A 20,681-nucleotide genomic window follows, 5' to 3' on the forward strand; every position below is an offset into this window, starting at 1 on the left:
GCTCTAATGTGTTTTCCACACATTAGAGAGCAAAGCTATTCTGGATACTGCTGCAACCTAAGGTTACAGCCCATAAAATTCTAAGGCAATATTTGTTAAATTAATGAGTTTGTAGAAGTCTCATTTATTTAACTATCCATAGCACTCTGTATGATGTGATGCATAGTATATTATCATATTCTTTTGGTGAATAATTGAAAAGAAATTTGCATGGCAATAGATAAACACTCCTTAAGAGATATTTACTAGTCAATTATAATAACCAATCAACTAGCAAATATTTATGCAATAATCTGGTTTGGGAGAAAAAATTATCACATCTTACATGCAGGATTAATTCTGTAGGCTCTGGAGCTAGGTAACCTGTGTTTGAATTGTCTACTTACCAGCTATGTGAACTTTAGTAATTATTTAACAATACTCTGTACATCAATTTTCTTATCAGTAAATAATTTTGCATTTAAAACATAAAGCATTTCAAGTATAGCCTGACATGTAGTCAGTACTAATAAAAATCAGTCATTATTACCAAGTATGCATCTAGAAAAATTAGCTATTCATTTGACTGCTCTGAGTAGTTGGCTCTTCCATACCTGTTGAATTACTGGTCTGGATGGGTAGAAGGGTCAGTGTGTGAATCACCAACTTGTGTGGCAAATACTGCATGGTGCTGGCTAGTACCTCCCTCTTTTGGATGATGTATGCATGCTCTGGTTAACCAATTCCCAGTATTTCCTATTACTGCATTTTTGCAGCTATCTGTCCTTCCTTCCTACCATTCTTTCTATTAGTTCATATTACACAAAATAGAGGTTTTCATTTTTGCATATTCATATAAAATGATAAAGTTTTCTGTATATTGCCTTATCAAGACTGGACAAGCACACTATTTGCGGATGACATGATCCTATACCTAGCAGACCCAAAAGGTTCTACCAAGAAACTTCTAGAGCTAGTAAATGAATTCAGAAAAGTGGCAGGATATAAAATCAATATGCATAAATCAAAGGCATTCTTGTATATCAGTGACAAATCCTCTGAAATGGTAATGAGAACAACCACCCCATTGACAATATCCTCAAAAAAAATAAAATACTTGGGAATCAACCTAACAAAAGAGGTGAAAAAAACGATACAACGAAAACTACAGAACCCTAAAGAGAGAAATAGAAGACGACCTTAGAAGGTGGAAAGATATACCTTTTTCATGGATAGGCAGAACTAATATCATTAAAATGGCGATATTACCAAAAGTACTCTATAGGTTTAATGCAATGCCAATCAAAATCCCAACGGCATTCCTCGCAGAAACAGAAAAATCAATCATGAAATTCATCTGGAAAAATAAAAGACCCAGAATAGCAAAAGCAATTCTAAACAGGAAGAGTGAAACTGGCAGTATAGCGATACCAGATTTTAAACTATACTACAGAGCAATAGTAACAAAAACAGCATGGTACTGGTACCAAAACAGGCGGGTGGACCAATGGTACAGAATAGAGGACACAGAGAACAATTCACAAAATTACAACTACCTTATATTAGACACAGGTGCCAAAAGCATGCAATGGAGAAAAGATAGCATCTTCAACAAATGGTGCTGGGAGAACTGGAAATCCATATGCAACAAAATGAAGTTGAATCCCTTTCTCTCACCTTGCACACAAGTTAACTCAAAATGGATCAAGGAGCTAGGAATCAAACCAGAAACTTTGCGTCTAATAGAAGAAAAAGTTGGCCCTAATCTCCATCTCGTGGGGTCAGGCTCCAAATTCCTTAATAGGACACCTATAGCACAAGAGTTAAAATCAAGAATCAGTAATTGGGACATATTCAAACTAAAAAGTTCTTTTCTCAACAAGAGAAACAATAAGAGAGGTAAATAGGGAGCCTACTTCCTGGGAACAAATATTTACCCCTCACACTTCAGATAGAGCTCTAATCTCCAGAGTATACAAAGAACTCAAAAAATTAAACAACAAGAAAACAAATAACCCAATCAACAAATGGGCCAAGGATCTGAACAGACACTTCTCAGAGGAAGATATACAATCAATCAACAAATACATGAAAAAATGCTCACCATCTCTAGCAATCAGAGAAATGCAAATTAAAACCACTCTAAGATACCATCTCTCTCCAGTAAGAACGGCAGCCATTATGAAGTCAAACAATAACAAGTGCTGGCAAGGATGTGGGGAAAAGGGTACACTTGTACATTGCTGGTGGGACTGCAAATTGGTTCAGCCAATTTGGAAAGCGGTATGGAGATTCCTTGGAAAGCTGGGAATGGAACCATCATTTGACCCAGCTATTCCCCTTCTCAGACTATACCCAAAAGACTTAAAAAGAGCATACAACAGGGACACAGCTACATCAATGTTCATAGCAGCACAATTCACAGTAGCTAGACTGTGGAACCAACACAGATGCCCTTCAATAGATGAATGGATAAAAAAAATGTGGCATTTATACACAATGGAGTATCACGCAGCAGTAAAAAATGACAAAATCATGGAATTTGCAGGGAAATGGATGGCATTAGAGCAGATTTTGCTAAGTGAAGCTAGCCAATCCCTAAAAAACAAATGCAGAATGTCTTCTTTGATATAAGGGGGGGCGACTCAAAACAGAGCAGGGAGGAAGAGCATGAGAAGAAAATTACCATTAAATAGGGATGAGAGGTGCGTGGGAATGGGAGAGAGAAAGGGAATTGCATGGAAGATGGTAGGAGACTCTCATGGTTATGTAAAATTACATATAAGATGGTGTGAGGGGGAAGATAAAAGAGAGAGAAATGTGTCACAGTAGATTGGGTAGAAAGAGGTGATGGGAGGGGAGGGGAGGGGAGGGGGGATAAGAATGGCAGCACAATACAATAGACACTAGTATGGCCCTATGTATAAATGTGGCTGTATAACCAATGTGACCTGCAATCTGTACACATGGAAAAATAAGATTATGTACCCCATTTGAATCAAATGTATGATATGTCAAATCATTGTAATGTTTTGAGCAACTAATAATAATAATAAAAAGAGTGGACAAGCAGGGGCTGGGGTTGTGGCTCAGCAGTAGAGCGCTCGCCTAGTATGTGTGAGGCCCTGGGTTTGATCCTCAGCACCACATAAAAATAAATAAATAAAATGAAGGTATTGGCAACTACAACTAAAAAAATAAATAAATATATTTAAAAGAATAGTGGACAAGCAAATGCCAAACTAAAAGGGACATGCAATTCTTCTTATAGGTAGCCAGTTTCACTGTTCATAGATATTTTAGCTTGTGTCCTTTCTTCTAGACTGAGTGCAGGGAAGCATTACTAGCACAGTGAATGGTGCATGGAAAGTAATACATTCAGTGTCTTTGAATTAAAGATTGCATGAATTAATTAAATAATGAAAGAAACAAAAAGGATCTCATAAACTCCTATGTAAAGTGCTATGATTTTTTTGAGGCAGACTCTATGCATTATAGGATTTCAGCTGAAAATTAGTGAGGCCTGGAGTATAACACATGGGGGAATTTTCATAACAAGTTATGACTTGAACTGGGCTCAAAGAAAGAGCAGAATTTATGTACACAGAATAAAAGTGGCAGCAACTAAAACAAGGCAGGGATGCCCTCTTTCACCACTTCTACTTAACATAGTACTTGAAACACTGGCCAGAGTAATTAGACAGACCAAAGAAATTAAAGGGATACATATAGGAAAAGAAGAACTTAAAATAGCCCTATCTGCTGATGATATGATTCTATACCTAGAAGACCTAAAAAGCTCCACCAGAAAACTTCTAGAACTAGTAAATGAATTCAGCAAAGTAGCAGGTTATAAAATCAACACCAATAAATCAAAGGCATTTCTGTATATGAGTGACAAATTCTCTGAGAGGGAAATGAGGAAAACTATCCCATTTACAATAGCTTCAGAAAATAAAATAAAATACTTGGGAATCAACTTAACAAAAGAGGTGAAAGATCTATATAATGAAAACTACAGAACCCTAAAGAAAGAAATCAAATAAGACCTTAGAAGATGGAAAGATCTACCTTGCTCTTGGATAGGCAGAATTAATATTATCAAAATGACCATACTTCCAAAAGCACTATACAGATTTAATGCAATTCCAAACAAAATCCCAATGGCATTTCTCATAGAAATAGAAAAAGTAATCATGAAATTCATCTGGAAAAATAAAAGACTTAGAATAGCTAAAGCAATCCTTAGCAGGAAGAGTGAATCAGGTGACATCACTATACCAGACCTTAAACTATACTTCAGAGGAATAGTAACAAAAAACATGATATTGGCACCAAAACAGACTGATAGACCAATGGTACAGAATAGAGGACACAGAGACTAATCCACAAAATTACAATTTTCTTATATTAGAAAAAGGTGCCAAAAACATGCACTGGAGAAAAGATAGCATCTTCAACAAATGGTACTGGGAAAACTGGAAATCCATATACAACAAAATGAAATTAAACCCCTATCTCTCACCATGCACAAAACTCAACTCAAAGTGGATCAAAGACCTAGGAATTCAACCAGAGATTCTCCTTCTAATAGAAGAAAAAGTAGGCCCTAATCTTCATCATGTGGGATTAGGCCCCAACTTCCTTAATAAGACTCCTGTGGTGCAAGAATTAAAACCAAGAATCAATAAATGGGATAGACTCAAATTAAAATGTTTCTTCTCAGCAAAAGGAATAATCTGTGAAGTGAATAGAGAGACTACATCTTGGGATCAAATTTTTACTCCTCACACATCAGATAGAGCACTAATCTCTAGGGTATATAAAGAACTCAAAAAGCTAAACACCAAAAAACCCCAAATAACCCAATCAATAAATGGGCCAAGGACATGAACAGACACTTCTCAGAAGAGGATATTTAATCAATGAACAAATATATGAAAAAATGTTCATCATCTCTAGCAATTAGAGAAATGCAAATCAAAACCACTCTAAGATACCATCTCACTCCAGTTAGAATGGCAGCCATTTTGAAGACAAACAACAATAAGTTTTGGTGGGAAGTTGGGGGAAAAGGCACACTCATACATTGCTGGTGGGACTGCAAATTGGTGCAGCCAATATGGAAAGTAGTATGGAGATTCCTTGGAAAACTTAGAATGGAACCACCATTTGACCCAGCTATCCCTCTCCTTTGTCTATACCCCAAAGACTTAAAATCAGCATACTACAGGGACACAGCCACATCAATGTTTATAGCAGCACAATTCACAATAGCTAAACTGTGGAACTAACCTAGATGCCCTTCAGTAGATGAATGGATAAAAAAAATGTGGCATATATACACAACGGAATTTTACTCAGCAATAAAAGAGAATAAAATCATGGCATTTGCAAGTAAATGGATGCAGTTGCAGAAGATAATGCTAAGTGAAGTTAGCCAATCCCCAAAAAACAAATGGCTAATGTTTTCTCTGATATAAGGTGACTGATCATAGTGGGGTAGGGAGAGAGGGAGCATGGGAGGAATAGACGAACTCTAGTTAGGGTAGAGAGGTGTGAGGGTTAGGGAGGGGGCAGGGGGTTAGCAATGATGGTGGAATGTGATAGACATCATTATCCAAAGTACATGTATAAAGACATGAATTGGTGTGAACATACTTTATATACAGAGATATGAAAAATTGTGATCTATATGTGTAATAGAATTGTGATGCACTCTACTGTCATGTATTTAAAAAATAAAAACAATTTAAAAAGGTGGGGGTGGGCAGCAAGACTAAATGAAGCCTGAGTAATACTCTTTTCAATCTCACATATGTCCCTAAGTGAGTTTGAAACAATGCTTCTGGGATTGTCAGTGGGGAGGTGTGTTATTTGGAAAGCTATCATGAAACTTGAGAAATTTTTGTTATAGGGCTAGCAGTAAAGAGAAAGAGGAAGTTGATCAAGAAATGTTCCCTACAACAGAGACATCTCCACTTAAAGGTAATAAAGGACTGTGTGGGTAATTACTGACATCTTGAAAACTGAGAAATCTTGTCCATCTGCACCAACTTGTAGTTGATCAAAACGTTTCATTTTGAGAAAAGTATTTATGGATTGGGGTCTTTGCATAAACTTAAGTACTATTTCTTATTTACTTTTTTTAAGACTGTGAATGCTAGAAAGTGATAAATATGAAACATTTTATGTAAAGGTTAAAACTTATCTTTGTCTATGTGGCTCATCCTGGAAAACAACAGCAGATTCTTCAATAAAATAGAATATTTTAAAGAATATTTATTTTCCGACACTAATTATTTCTGTGACTACATGGAATTGAATTTCAGACAGAGGAATAAAATGTATTATAAGATATAATCACATAAATTAAGTTTAATTAATTTTATTTAAATTTTATTCTAATTATTTTAAGATGAGAATTTAACATTTATTGTTTGCTTTTACATATTTGGTTAAAAAATTACAGTCTAGATCCAAATAGTTAGTTCTTTTATACTTGTGCCACCACACAATTGTGAGAATTCTTGTGACTCAAATGATTAGAATTTTGTATAATTTTTTAGCTTCAAGCATTATTCATATTTTAAATTTTAATTTGTTCTCTATGGACCTTTAAATTGACAATAATTATATTCACTTATGGGGTAGAAAATTATGCTATGACTTATGAATATAATGTGAAATAATTATATCAAGCTTTGGTATCATCTTAATTACCTCAAATACCTAACATTTTTATTTGGTGAGAACATCTGGAATTACCCTCTTAGCAAGTTTGAAGAGTATAATCCTCTGTTATTAACTGTATTCACCATACTGTGTAATAGTGTTGGCTTTTTATTTTATTTTATTTTTTTTTTTAGTACTGGAAATTTAACCCAGGAGCACTTTACTACTGAGCTACATACCCAGCTCTTTTTGTTTTTTATTTTGAGACGGGGTTTCAGTAAGTTGCTTAGGGCCTTGCAAATTGCTGAGGCTTGCCTCTCTCAGTCCTCCTGTCTCAGCCTCCCTGTGAACAATAGTGTTTTACTTAACTTTTCATAGTAGTTAAAAATTAAAAGTTAATATTTTATGATAAATAAACTTCATAAGATAATTTTATCCCTAAAATTAAATAAATTTTTAGACAGGGATGTATATTACAACTGTTGTTACCTTTATGCCCATAGCAGAATGGCATGCTAGTGAATACTTATAAGCTTTTTTGATGATGGTTGATAAGATTGTCTTGAACATACCTGGCATGCATCCACTCCACCTGCAGGTACTCCAGCACACAGCATTCCAGATAAGACAGCACCATTGTAATTAGTTGATGCATTACATACATTGCTATTTATTATTGTGACTTGTCCTTGTCGTAGATCTGTGACTGTGCTGCCTATTTAGTAGAAAAGAAGAAATAAAATGACTCATTGGTTATATAAATTAATAACTCTTATTACTAATTAATAAATGAAGTGTAAAAAATTAATAACTCTTATTACTAAGAGTCATTATTCTTCTCTTATTATTAAGAGAAAGAACAAATGCACTCCAAACATTATTCCCTGTTTAGCAAGAAAGGCATCTAAGCTCATATACAGGAGTTTCTTTCCAGCAAAGGTTTTCATAGGGAAGGATAACCCCTTTAGCCAGATAAATTTTTCTTTTCTTTTCTTTTTTTTGCATTAGTTTTGTGATTGAGTGTCCCTTAGTCATTTAGAAAACAAATAAATTTACTATCTTAAAATTGATTGCACTTAAATTATCCACTGATGGACTTTGGAAAATTACATGAAAAGTGAGTAACCTCTAATCTAACATCAAAAGAGAAATCAGTGTGGTCTTAAGCCTAAAGAAGTAATCCATTATATACCGATGCTCCCTCAGAATAGCTTAGTTATAGTTTTCCATTACTGGACAAATTTTACCTGTTAGTCCAAATTACTTTGTGCTAAAAGAACACATTGAAATATTTTCTGGGATGACTGACTTTTTATTATATCTTGGCGATACAATCTACAACTGGGTAAAAGCCCAGGGAAAAACTGTTGATGCTACCCTTCCATTCCCTGGCTGATAACTCTTTATTTTTATCCTATGTTCTATTTTCTCTTTAACTCTGTCCTCGTTTTAATTTATACCTTATTTATTTGACAATCACGTATGAGCAATATTTATGCATACATGGAGTTTCTTACCATGTAGCATAATTCATATCATCCCAGAATACCTTAAAGGGCAGTTGATACTTTAAGGGTTATTAAAGTCTTTAGACAATATCTATTCCAGTCCTTTTATTTTGTTATAGAAAAGCCACTGGAGTTCCACAGAATCTCTGGATTGTTTAAGAACTAATGTTTCTTTATCACTTTCTTTTACATTTCCTTACCACTATGTTTGAGAATTCTGCATAATTTCTATGGGTATAGCTTTTCTATGCTTTACTGAGGAAACTAAGCTAGCCAGAGTTTAAGATGAGTAGAATACACAATGGTTCTGTTGGGAGAATCTGTACTCAACATTCCCCTAACTTTAAAAAGTTACATAATAGCAAATGACAAGAAATTTTGTTGTTCAATTGTATTATTTTTCCTGAAACACTTACCACCATAAGTTATCGATCCCCATCCTGTTACATAGGCAGTAGAACCAGGTATAATGTTATGGGTAGCCTCTGGGAGACAAACTCTATGTATATTTCTGGTAAAGGTGATAGCTCTTTCAAGTTGCACTGCTGCAATATCATTTTCATGAGTTGCGGTTTTGTAGTTATTATGGAGTAAAATAGTTCTTACTCTTACTTTCAGTATAGGAGATGTTGTAGAAATACCAAAGGTAGCAGTCCATTGTTGAGGATTAGAGTAGCTGAAAAATTGGGAAACCATGCTATTTGAATAAGGAAATTGTGAGTACTTCAAATATTTAGATTTTGAATTTGCCAACAGCCACCATCTAGGAACTATTTGATCAATGTCTCTTTGCTATATATTCTTGCATTGTAAGCTAGTAAATGCTTTTAACTTGCAGAACAAATGGATATTTGCCTAAAGAAACAAAGAAAGCCTTTAGAAAACATGTCTTGGAGTGATGAATACCGGTTGTTCTTCTATTCCAATTAGCATATTCTAATACTTTAATGATATCTAGCATAACACAAATCTCTTTGATCTTTCCCTTTTCTGTACCCTTTAATTCAAGCAACTAAGAAATCTGAAGTAATAGCTATTATAGCTTTAACTCATTCCTTTCAATCTTTATTTTCTTCTTTTATTTTGCTTTGAGAAAGACACTCAGTTTAAATAGCAGTGATGATAAGGGACATCCTTGTTTTGTTAATAGATGAATGACCTTTCTGTACTAAGTTTGCTGATTGTTATAATTGTGTGTGTATATACATACATTTGTGTATATAGATATATGTGTGTATATCTACATATATATTGAGAAAGAGGGGAGGAGAAAGAGGACTAACATAAAAAATATAGAAAATTATCATTTTGATACAGGAATAAGACTTTTTAGGTAAACCCTCAAAACACATTCCATAGGTAAAAAATGAGTGAATTTTATTAAATCAGAATTAAGCAAACCACAAACAAGCTTAAAGTATGTATACGAAATCCTTAAAAAATATTGGCAATATTTAATATCTAAATCTTTATAGAATATACAAAAAAGTCTGTAAACCAACAATAAATTGATAGGAAAACTATTATAAAATTTGCAAAGTATTAATTGGTAATTTATGTAAAGGGAAGCCCAAATGGCTTCTAGGTATATGAAAAAATATTCAAATTTATTAGTAATGAAGAAATAGTAATTAAAAAATGAATATCTAATATATGTTGATAAGGGTGACAAGAAACAAGAAAATAATTCTGATGTTAGTAAGGAGGGAAATCAGAACTCTTTTTGAATTATCAGTGAAGATGTAAATGTTTGGAAAGCATTCTGGTATATTTGTCAGACTCTTATGTACTTCTGGGTACATATCTCAGAGAAATCTGTAAAGGTTTATAGAATGACCCCATATGAGTGTTTTGTGTATGTTGTACATGCTCTTTGTGATAGTAGGAAGTTGAAGCAACCTAGTTGGGCGAAGGAAATATGATGTTTGTTTACTGTGGCTTGTTATGCAGCAGTGGACCAGATGAAAATTCCCAGGATTGAGAAAATACACTAAGAAACAATACAAGAATTATTCACAATGCTCCTTTCATAAATTAAAAGCAAACACACACATAACAACTCTAGGTTTTTCAGTTACATGCATATCTGGATAACAAGAAAAATTATGGTTGCTCCTATAGTTGAATAAAAACAACCAATAATAATTTAAGAGTTTTTGGAATTTAGATAGTGGAATTAACACACAAAAAGGATTATATGCCTAGGAAATACTTTTATAAGAAATAGTATATGTGTAAGAGTGAAACCTAGTTAAAGATTCTGAAGAAAAAATATTTAAAAATAAGAAAATCCACATTTTTAAAAAATATTCAACTCCTTTTGCTCAGAGTCCTCAGTAGGGAGATTCAAAAGACACCCTTCCCTTTCTGGGGAGACACCCCTTTCACTCTTTTTTACTCTTTTCCCTCCCTCTGTCTCTCCTTCCGTTCCTTCTAGCAAATAAATAAGAAAATGGTTTTGGAACCAGCTATATTTAGATTTAAATCTTGCTATATCACACACTAGAATTATTGTTTATGGCAAGTTAGTTAATATCTCTGATTCTTAGTTTATGTATAAAATTTGATTGGCAATATTCTCTCACACAGCTTTAAGTATCAATGAAACAAATGCATATGCTAAACACTGCTTGGCATTCAATGGACACATCTGTGATCTTCAATAATTATAGCTCAACAAGCCATTACTAAGTATCTACATTGCACAAAGAACATGTGAGTCTCTGGAAATAAAAACTTTAATAATTATGGCCTCTGTCCTTGAGTACTGCCACACACTAGTGGAGGATACTGAGACAATTATACTATCATAAATCACAAAGACTACTGTAAAAGACAGAGAAGAAATTTTCTGTGTAAATAGAACAGGAGACAAAAGAGTCCAGAGAAATCTTCACAGAAAAGGTGACAATTCAGTAATCTTCTCTAATAGGGACTCATCACTTCTATGTCCTTTTGTAAGGCTAGTTATACCCCAATCAAATCCTCACTGGTATTTCTCAAGTGACAATGAAGTCTTTAGTGAGGGGACCAATACATGGTTCTTGTCATTTATAGCTCTAGTGATTACATCAAGGTAGTAAACAGAAAGATTTTTGGTTGCAAAATTCAAAGATTTTCTCTGAATGTTTTTGATAATCATTGATGATATTTATAATTGTGGCTTTCAATGTAGTGATATCCTTTACTTAACTTTTGATAGGTCTGAATAGGGCTTAGAATCTAGTTCAGTTCCAGCCTGCTAATTCCATGCATTTGTATATTAGGGTGTGATTGAAATTGAACTAGTGACATTCTTTTGCTTTGGCCTTTCAGGTGGCAGTGATGATTGAATGCTTTTTAGAATTTTGTTTCTTGTGTTATCTGGGATACACCTAAATGAATTTGCCAATTTAAATCAGAAATTGTGTAATGTTGGAAGTATTATATAAAACAATTTAGAATTTATTTGCCATCTGTAGAGCTACAAGATAGCATAAGAAAAGTGTAGAATAATTTGGGCTTTCCTAAAACTTTTGTTTAGGTTGTACCCTAATCTTGTTATCTTTTATTCCATCTTGGTTTAATAAACACTTTTGAAAAAAAAGGTGCTGTATTAAAAGATAGTGCCCTCAAATCTGAATAATGCTTCTTAGTAATTGTGAAAATCTCACAGAATTCAAATAGGATGAAATAGAGATTTTAAAAGGTTTTAATATTTCAGGAAACAAACAGCAGGGTGAGCAGTGGTCATAGGTGGGGAAACACAGACCAAGTCCAGAAGAGATGAAAAATGGCTGTTATACTGAGGCTGAAATCACATACTTTGAGAAATAATTTTGGATTAATTTGACATTGAAGGCTTTGGGTATGTAGTAAATATGTGGATTTGAGACAGTGACAAGTCATTGAAAAAAGCTGGTAAGATAATAGATATGGTCAGGGGCACACTTGAGTTCACCATCACTTTCTGGTGATCTTTCTGTATTTAAATGTTATGATTTAGGATATCTTGGTGATACAGTAGGCCTGAAACTAGCAAGTTTTTGTAATGCCAAAGTCTAAAATCTTTCAGTATTAGCAGTGTAACCTTTTTAATACCAACAGGATAATTTTATACAACTTATTTTCCATTGGAAGCTCATTGCCTTAGTATAAGTAATAAATAGTCTTTAGTCACCTCAATTAAGAATTCTTGTGAGGTGTCTTAAATTTATTTTACTTATAATACTTATACTTATTTATAAATGATAATAATTTTTTGTGTGTATGTATTCTCCTTCAAACATTAGAATGAAGTTCCATGAAGGCAAGGTTAGTATTTCATTTATACTTGTGCGTATATAACATATAATATTAGGCTTGTCATAAATATCCATATATTTTGATGAACAAATTAATGGCACCTAGCAGTCTCTAGGTCTACCCTCAGTATACTGATCAACTTCCATGATGTAATGTACAAATCTTCCTCCTCAAATATTTAATAGATAGTTATAGTAACATATTTAATCCTACCAACAACACTAAGATATACATAATAGTATTGTCCATAATTTTTAAAAAAATGTGATACATAGGGTTATTTAGTAAATTTTCTAAGTTTTCATAGCTAGGATTTAAATCAAACATTCTGATATATAAATCTTTGTTCTTTTCAATGATGGGTACACTATTATTTGAAACTGAGAACTACAGTAAACTAGTAAGCTAAATAAGAAAAAAGTATTTTGGCTTTAATGAATAGGAAGAAAAACTCACTAATATTCTTTACATTTTTTGTTCTGGCTTTATCCAATCATGATTGGTCCTGAGGGTAATGGGTGGAGTCTTCATGCAACTGCCTACCTTAATTGTTCCCAGAGGGGTTGATAGAGGTGTCCTTACCTTCTGAAGCAGTGAGCTGCCGACAGGATCCATGTGTTACTGATCAGGGTGCCTCCACAGTGGTGGACATTATTGAGTTCAAGACTGACTTGCCATGGCCAGTCACCTTCCTCAGCTAGTGTACCTCCAATGATTCTTTCTTCAGACAGTGTTATTAGGTCTGGCCGGGCCCCACATTCTAAGAGCAAAGATTGTTAATGAGCTGGGAAGAACATGATTCATTTACATTTGGGATTTTGCTGCAGAGCTTTTCCATTACTTATGACTTTGTCTTTTATGGATTTCTCCCCAGGATATGCTAGATTTTCAAAAAGCAGGATCAACATGCTATTATCTTTAGAGTACATGTATGACTATTCTTGCCTATTGATTACATTCTAGAGAACATTTCTAGACATTGGGTTTCAATTCTGGAGCAACTTCAAAATTGTCTAGAATGCTTCATGAATGGTAAGGGTTAGGATTGGTCAGTGATGGATATGACAGCTCAGGATAAAACTCCTGGGAAATTCCCTTCTTCTTCATAAATTGCTACGCATAGTGTGGTTTTCAGACCTGTAGCATGAATATCCCCTAGGAACTTGTTAGAAATACTGACTTCCAGATCCACATCAGGGAACAATTCAGAAGGTACATATTGATGAGAGATACACATTTAAGTTGGAAGAAAACTGACTCATCAAACAACTTTCTGAGTGGTATTACAGTTTTATCATTGGAGGTTGCAATACATCTCCAGACCTGATTGTATAACTGGATGTACCCTTGAAAGGGCACATGCTGTAGGGCCACAGAATAGGCCTTAGGGTGAGTGAACATTTCTAGTATGTAGTATACAGGTTTATTTAAATGTCTTAAAAAGCCCGCAAATGCTCTCATTGCCAGAGCTGAAATGGGCTGAGGTAGGCTATTCACATAATTCCTCTCAATTTCTGTGCTTTGTTTTCTCTTATTAATCTATTACCTATTATTAATCTTATTAATCTATTATCTATTGCTAGACTGGCTGTTAAGTAGTGCCCTGCTTGAATAGGTATTTTTTTTCTTGAAAATTTCCCAAATAGAGGACTAGATTTCCATTAAGAATATGTATAGAACTTAGGTTCCTGTGCTGCATCCTTCTAATAAATTCCCTAGTGAATTATGAAGATACATTTTTATTCAGAATAATCAAGAACTATAGTGAAGTTTAAAAATACCTAGAGAGGTGGTATCACTTTATGAAATTTGTTAAGTATCTGAGAAAGGCCAGTGATCCAGGTACATTTAACTAATTTCTAGCTATATTCTGTAAGCAAGAGAAATAAACAGTATTTTTCTAGGGATTATATCTCTGCTATCCTAGCTTGAAAGTATGGAGGATGGTGTTGGAACATATGACTTTCCCTTCAGAAGGTTAAGGACCCAAAACTGACAAGATTTTTCATAATTTTTTCTATTATGGCTATGATTGACCTGAATCCACAACAGAGCAAGCTATCTGGTAGTTAGGAAAAGCTACATAAATGATGTCATCAAACATAATTTGCAAGTTTGCAGAAATGCCACCAAAGAATTGGGTAGTAAAAGCTTCCTAAAACTGCCAAGAAAATTTTCATAAGGTCAACCTGAGTACTGAGTGGTGGTACTCCACTGCTACTTCATTAATTCTTTTTCTAAAAGGAGAAATAGCTCAAACATCACTCCATGGGTCAGTTGGATCAGCAGTGTCTTGTTTCAACAAAAAACCAATGGAATGAATTCAAAATAAAGGTACCACCTGTATAGATACCATCTTGGCAAAGAGAATAACAGACTTGCACTTTTACTCCTTATATTTTAGCAAAACATATTTATAAAAGAATTTCAAAGCTTACCTTGAGTGAAAAAATTTTCTGTATCGTGGTCAGTAATTGCTAGTGTTTAAAAAAAAAGAATGAGACTAAGATCAACAAAATACAAGATAAAAATAATTCCCATCTTAATTTCTTAAAGTGTATATACGGACAAAAAGAATCAGAACCACTGGGAGGATTTGCTGAAATCCTGATTCCTAGGCTCCATCCTCATCAGCTGAAAGAATCTCTGAATCATGGGTCCTAGAAGTCTCTGTTTTTACAACTTTCCTGAATTTATTAAGCACACTAATGTTTGTGCTAAAATGTTTCATCAAATACTTCATATTTCCTTGCTCTCAAGTCATTCATTTTAACTGAAAAATCAGAACATAACTTAGTCATTGGAATATAATATAAAAAATGTTGTAGTAGAAGTTCATTTATTCAAATATTCTTATAAGGACATATTGGTATAGACATATATTGCTCTACTGATACTATTCTAAGTGCTGCAGATTAAACAGTGAACAAATAACAGGGGTCTGCTCATATGTTATTTACATACAGAAATTAATCAAATAATTATTCAAATGAATTCAAAACCAAAGGAAAAGGAGAAAATAGAGATTAACTAATGTTACCAAATAAACACATAAGTTGTCACGGAGGAGGAAATGACATTTGAGTTGGAGGAAATAACATTTGTACAGTATTTTGAAAACCTAGAAGGGATTTGTCAAGTAGATAAGTGGGAGAAGATACTCCACATGGAAGACATAGTGGGCATAATTGCATGGAGGTATAGGATGTTTGTGGTGTAATAAAGTCAGCAGAGTTATTACATGTGTTGCATACAGGGGGATGGTGTTGAGCTGGGAAAGAAAACTATAATGGTATCAGATAGTGAAGGCCCCTACATAAACTACAGGACAGTTTCCCCTACATGTCCAGTGGTCATATCAAACTTAATGTGACCAAATTTTATCCAAAATTTGCTTCTTATGTTACATTTGCTCCTTTAGTAAATGACACCACTTCCACTGGCAGCTAGAAAATATTTCAAATTCTCACTTTCTCATCATACTCACATTTTATTGGTCTCCATGTTCTGTACCTTCTAATAACTGCCATTTGAATTATCCTGAGTCTCCTTATCACCTCTCCTTTTAAAAATTTTTGGTGGTATTAGAGATTGAACCTAGGGGCACTGAGATACATCCCAAGTTTTTATTTAATATTTTGAGACAGGGCTAAGTTGCTCAGGTTGACCAACTTGTGATTCTCCTGCCTTAGCCTTCTGAGTATCTTTCCTATCTTTTTGGTACTACTTTTGTTCATGCTTTCATCATTTGATACTAGTAATAATAACCTTCAAACTGCAATTCTCCACTACCACTTTTGTGCTTTTTCAATTTATCCACCTGTCCAGATTGACCATTTCTAAAAATGTATGTTGGATCAAATCCCCCTATACTTTCAAAGTTCTAAAACTGGATTTTCATGTTCTCTAAAACCAAGTTATGCAGTTATTTCCATCTAGAAGTGTTACGGGGTTTAGGTATCATGTTTGCTTTGAAAGCTTTAGTGGAGCCACATCATCCTTTTTGGAAGCAGGAAATAAATAAAGCTGTGTATTCTTCATTATTTGAATAACAGTGACTTAGGTTTTAACCCTGACTGCCACATGCTAAACATATCACCCTGAGCAATTATACATCCTTTCTAAGTGGGGATATTATAAGTGTCTATGGGATATGGATGTTGTGTGGATTAAATTAAGGAAATGCTATTTAATATTTCAAAACCAAATTCCATCCACTCTTCTTGATGAATCATTTGCTGAGAAATACCAAGAACTCTAGTCTCGTTGTTTTCTGAATTTTGGCAGCAGTCACTGTTGTTTGGTCCTTGGGTGCTTGGTCATATGTTCTCTTGATTGTCAAGTCTGCTATTTTGACTGCTATCTTGCTTTGGATGTCTTTTGCTTCAACTGTATTATGGGGTCTTGGGGGTAGAAATAACCATTGTATCCTCACATTATGTAACATAATGCTAAACAATGAACAAACACTTGGGAAGTGCTTTTGAAAGAATTTCTTCATGTGTCAGAACAGAAGTAATATTCAGTTGCTTAAGTAACCTGTGGTGCTTGGGCATCAGGAGGCAGAACACAGACCATGGAGTTGGAGCTGTGTCTTTGAATTCTTTCCTATGTGGTTAACTCTTTAGTTGCAGGCAGAAGAGAAGAGAGTCCATAGTGGGGAATGGAGACATTTGGAGAACTTGGGGAACAATCACTGTCTAATTGTTTACCAACAAACTGGAAAGCATTCTAATACTTTAACAACTAGTACTGCTGTAGCTAGTACAGGCTGCATACTAGCCCAGTGTGAGATCCATGAAAATCCTTTTAATTTTGAGTTCCTTTTGAGGAAATCAAGGCTACTTAAGCTAGTAGTAAAAGGCAAAGTTGGTGGGGTATCCTTTATTAAGTAATTCATTTCTTTCAGTCATTCAACAATTGCTTATTGAATAACTATTCTATACTAGATACTGGGTGGTAGAAGAACAGCAAAAGTGAACAAAGCAGAACAGTTCTTGCCTTTAGGAAACTTAAGGAATAGAATGGATCCAAACAAAAATCATACAGATGGTTACATAAATTAATATATCTATTGTGAAAGACAGCCTAGAGATGGCTCAGAATCTTAGAAATAGAAACTACCTACTATGTGATTCAGCTATCCCACTACTGGGTATATATCCAAAGAAAATGAAATCAGTTGTTAAAGTAACATCTGTACATCATGTTTACTGAAGAACTGTTCACTATAGCAAAGATGTGGAATCAATGTAGGTATATATCAACAGATGAATGTGAAAAGGTGTGGTATATAAACACAGTAGAATATTATTCACCCATAAAAATGAAATTTTGTCATTTGTAGCAGTATGGACAGAACCAAAGGATGTTATTTTAAGTGAAATTAAGTCAGGCACAGAAAGATACTGCATATTCTCACTTATTTGTGGAAGTTCAAAAGTTGACTTCAAAAGAATAATGATTACCAGGTCCTGGAAAGGATGTCAGGGAGAGAGAGAGAGAGAGAGAAAGAGAGAGAGAGAGAGAGAGAAAGAGAAAGAAATGATAGACAATGGGTTCAGGGATGGAGCTGGATAAGAGAAATAATTTCTAAAGTTCTATAGCATTGTAGGACAACTATGTTGACAATTGAATATTTCAAAATAGCTAATGGGATTTTAAATGTCCCTGATACAAAGAAATATCATGTCTGAGGTGATAGATATGCCAGTTACCCTGATCTAATCATTGTACATTATATGTATATACTAAAATGCCAATGTACCTCGTACGTATGTGTAATTACTGTTTGTCAATTAAAAATAAAAATGCATTTTTTAAAATCAGGGATTGAACTCAGAGGCACTTGACCACTGAGCCACATTCTCAGCCCTATTTTGTATTTTATTTAGAGACAGGGTCTCACTGAGTTGCTTAGTGTCTCACTTTGGCTTTGAACTTGTGATCCTCCTGCCTCAGTCTCCCAAGCCACTGGGATTAAAAATACATTTTTTAAAAAAGAAGCATTATCATAATTTCCTTATGTAGCCCTGAAACATCAGGACAAGCTTCCATTTTACAAAGTAGAAAACTGAAACTGAAAATCTTAGATTCTTTAAAATTAGTTGCTGTTCAAACATTGCCTTAAAGGATCAACCTAAGCAATTTCAGCAAGATAGTGAATTTATATAATACCAAGTTTGCTTTCTTACCTCGTTTTATTATATACAAGTCTCAAACAGAATGGAAAAAGGCATGTTGTAACAAATTAAAATATATTGCCCTCATATGAACACTAGAAAAGAGATCTCCCATGTTGAAATTATTCCATTTAAAAAGAAAATAGTATGTTTTAAGATAAAAAAATCATTGAAAAGTAAAAAAAAATAGAATGTTTATATTAGAAAGGTATATACTATATATAGTTAGCTTTTAATATATTGTTTTTATAAAGTTAATAATTTTAAAGAAAGAAAAGCCAGCCTCTGCTTTAAATAGAGATTTAAATTTGAATTAGTAAACTTCAGAGATATATTGAAATAAAATGGTATAAAAAATGGTACTTGCATGTTATCCCAGTTGAAGGATTTATTTCCAAGTTTCCAGAGTTATTCTGCATTTGTTGTAAAATAGCCTGAACTCTGCCTTTCATTGATCCTCCATTGTTACCTCTAGTGCATCGAAATTTCATGACAACATCTGCTATCACACCACCACTACCATTTGGCCTGTAAACCATAAAGATATTTTTAAATGGATAATTATTATATTGATACTGCTTATATATTTTTCTCGATTGAACTTTTTTAAAGAATTCACTTGAGGAATTTGCCTTTAGAACAGTTACATAATGGTATTTGAATAAGTAATAATAGATCAAAATTCTGTTCCCCAAAATTCAATTTCAATGCACAGTACACTATACCCCCCACAGTATAGCAGGCTTTGAAGTTGGAATGTCATAGCCTTTTACTGTATGACTTTTGATAAGTTACTTAAGTTTCTTAAGCTTTCTGTATCTATGACTTCTCATACATCAAACAGTTATGCACAAAGTTTGGGGAAAAGTACATACCATATCCTAAGTGCATTGTAATGTTAGCTATTATTAGACTTTAGCAATCTGAAAAAACCCCTCATCTCCTTAAGCAAATATCTACTTAAACAAACTTACAAACAGGAGACTTTCAAGATTATGTGACAGAGAAGTTTAATTTAACTTTTTTGGAATTTAGACCTATTCATCTGTTATAGCATCAAATTTTAACTTTTATAGTCATATGTTAAGATTTTATAGCCCATTTCAATTAGCCAAGGATACTTCATTCCTAGAAATGAAACTTGATATCTTTGTTAAAGGTTCTGATTATCTAAAACCTAGATAAATTGCACATTATGTTAGTTACCATATTAATTACCACATAAACTATGACCTCCACTTGATTTTGTCAAAATTTCTACCTCAAACAAGAGTGTATGGGAGACACTGCTCCAAAGCCTCACTAATATTTGATATAATCAGGCTATAATTTAATTCGTACAATTAAATGAGTTAAAATGATATTCTTTAGTTTTACTTTTATAGTAGTAAATCACATAGGTTCTAGAATCAAAACTGGCTAAATTCAAATCCCAATGCTAATTTCCATTAGCTCTGGAATCACTAGCAAGTTACTTAATTTCTTCATGCCTCAGTTTCCTCTGATAATCAAAGTGCTTCTTTGGTAGAGTAATAATGAAGATCAAATAAATTAATTGATACAAAACAGCCTTTTTTGAATATTTATTTATAATTTTCATCATTCATTAAAGATCCCTCATCCTTGAGTCACAAATTCTTATTTTTTTCCTATTGTTTCTTGGTCTTTTTCTTATTTATTTAATTATTAGTATAGATACCAATAATTTGTCCACTTCCTCAGTTGCAAACATATTCTCCTTGTATATAATGTATCTTTACACTTTCTTCTCTTTTCTTCTCCCTTTTCATCTTCCTCTCTCTCTCTCTCTCTCTCTCTCTCTCTCTGGTACCAAGGATTGAACCCAGGGATGCTTAACAACTGAGTCACATTCCCAGAACTTTTTGTATTTTATTTAGAGACAGGGTCTCACTGAGTTTTTATTTAGGGCTTCACTAAATTGCCGAGGCTAGCTTTGAACTTGAAATCCTCCTACCTCAACCTCCCCAGCTGTTGGAATTATAGATGTGCAGCCACCATACCTGGCTACACTTTCTTTTTAGTATCCTTTGTT

At 33.8% G+C, this 20,681-nt stretch overlaps 1 protein-coding gene across 1 annotated transcript in view; it reads right to left on the minus strand.

Annotated features, from left to right (window-relative positions):
* Window positions 1-7,086: 7,086 nt before the first annotated feature.
* The window catches only part of LOC107138983 (transmembrane serine protease 11D), a 28,210-nt gene continuing 14,615 nt past the window's right edge, over window positions 7,087-20,681 (minus strand). Inside the window, 6 exon segments of the mRNA XM_015481776.1 lie at window positions 7,087-7,092; window positions 7,227-7,365; window positions 8,575-8,838; window positions 13,029-13,206; window positions 14,885-14,995; window positions 19,098-19,156. Coding sequence (XP_015337262.1) covers window positions 7,087-7,092; window positions 7,227-7,365; window positions 8,575-8,838; window positions 13,029-13,206; window positions 14,885-14,995; window positions 19,098-19,156 — 757 coding nt within the window.

The sequence above is a fragment of the Marmota marmota genome, unplaced genomic scaffold, assembly GCF_001458135.2.
Source record: "Marmota marmota marmota unplaced genomic scaffold, marMar, whole genome shotgun sequence".
NCBI lineage: Eukaryota > Metazoa > Chordata > Mammalia > Rodentia > Sciuridae > Marmota > Marmota marmota.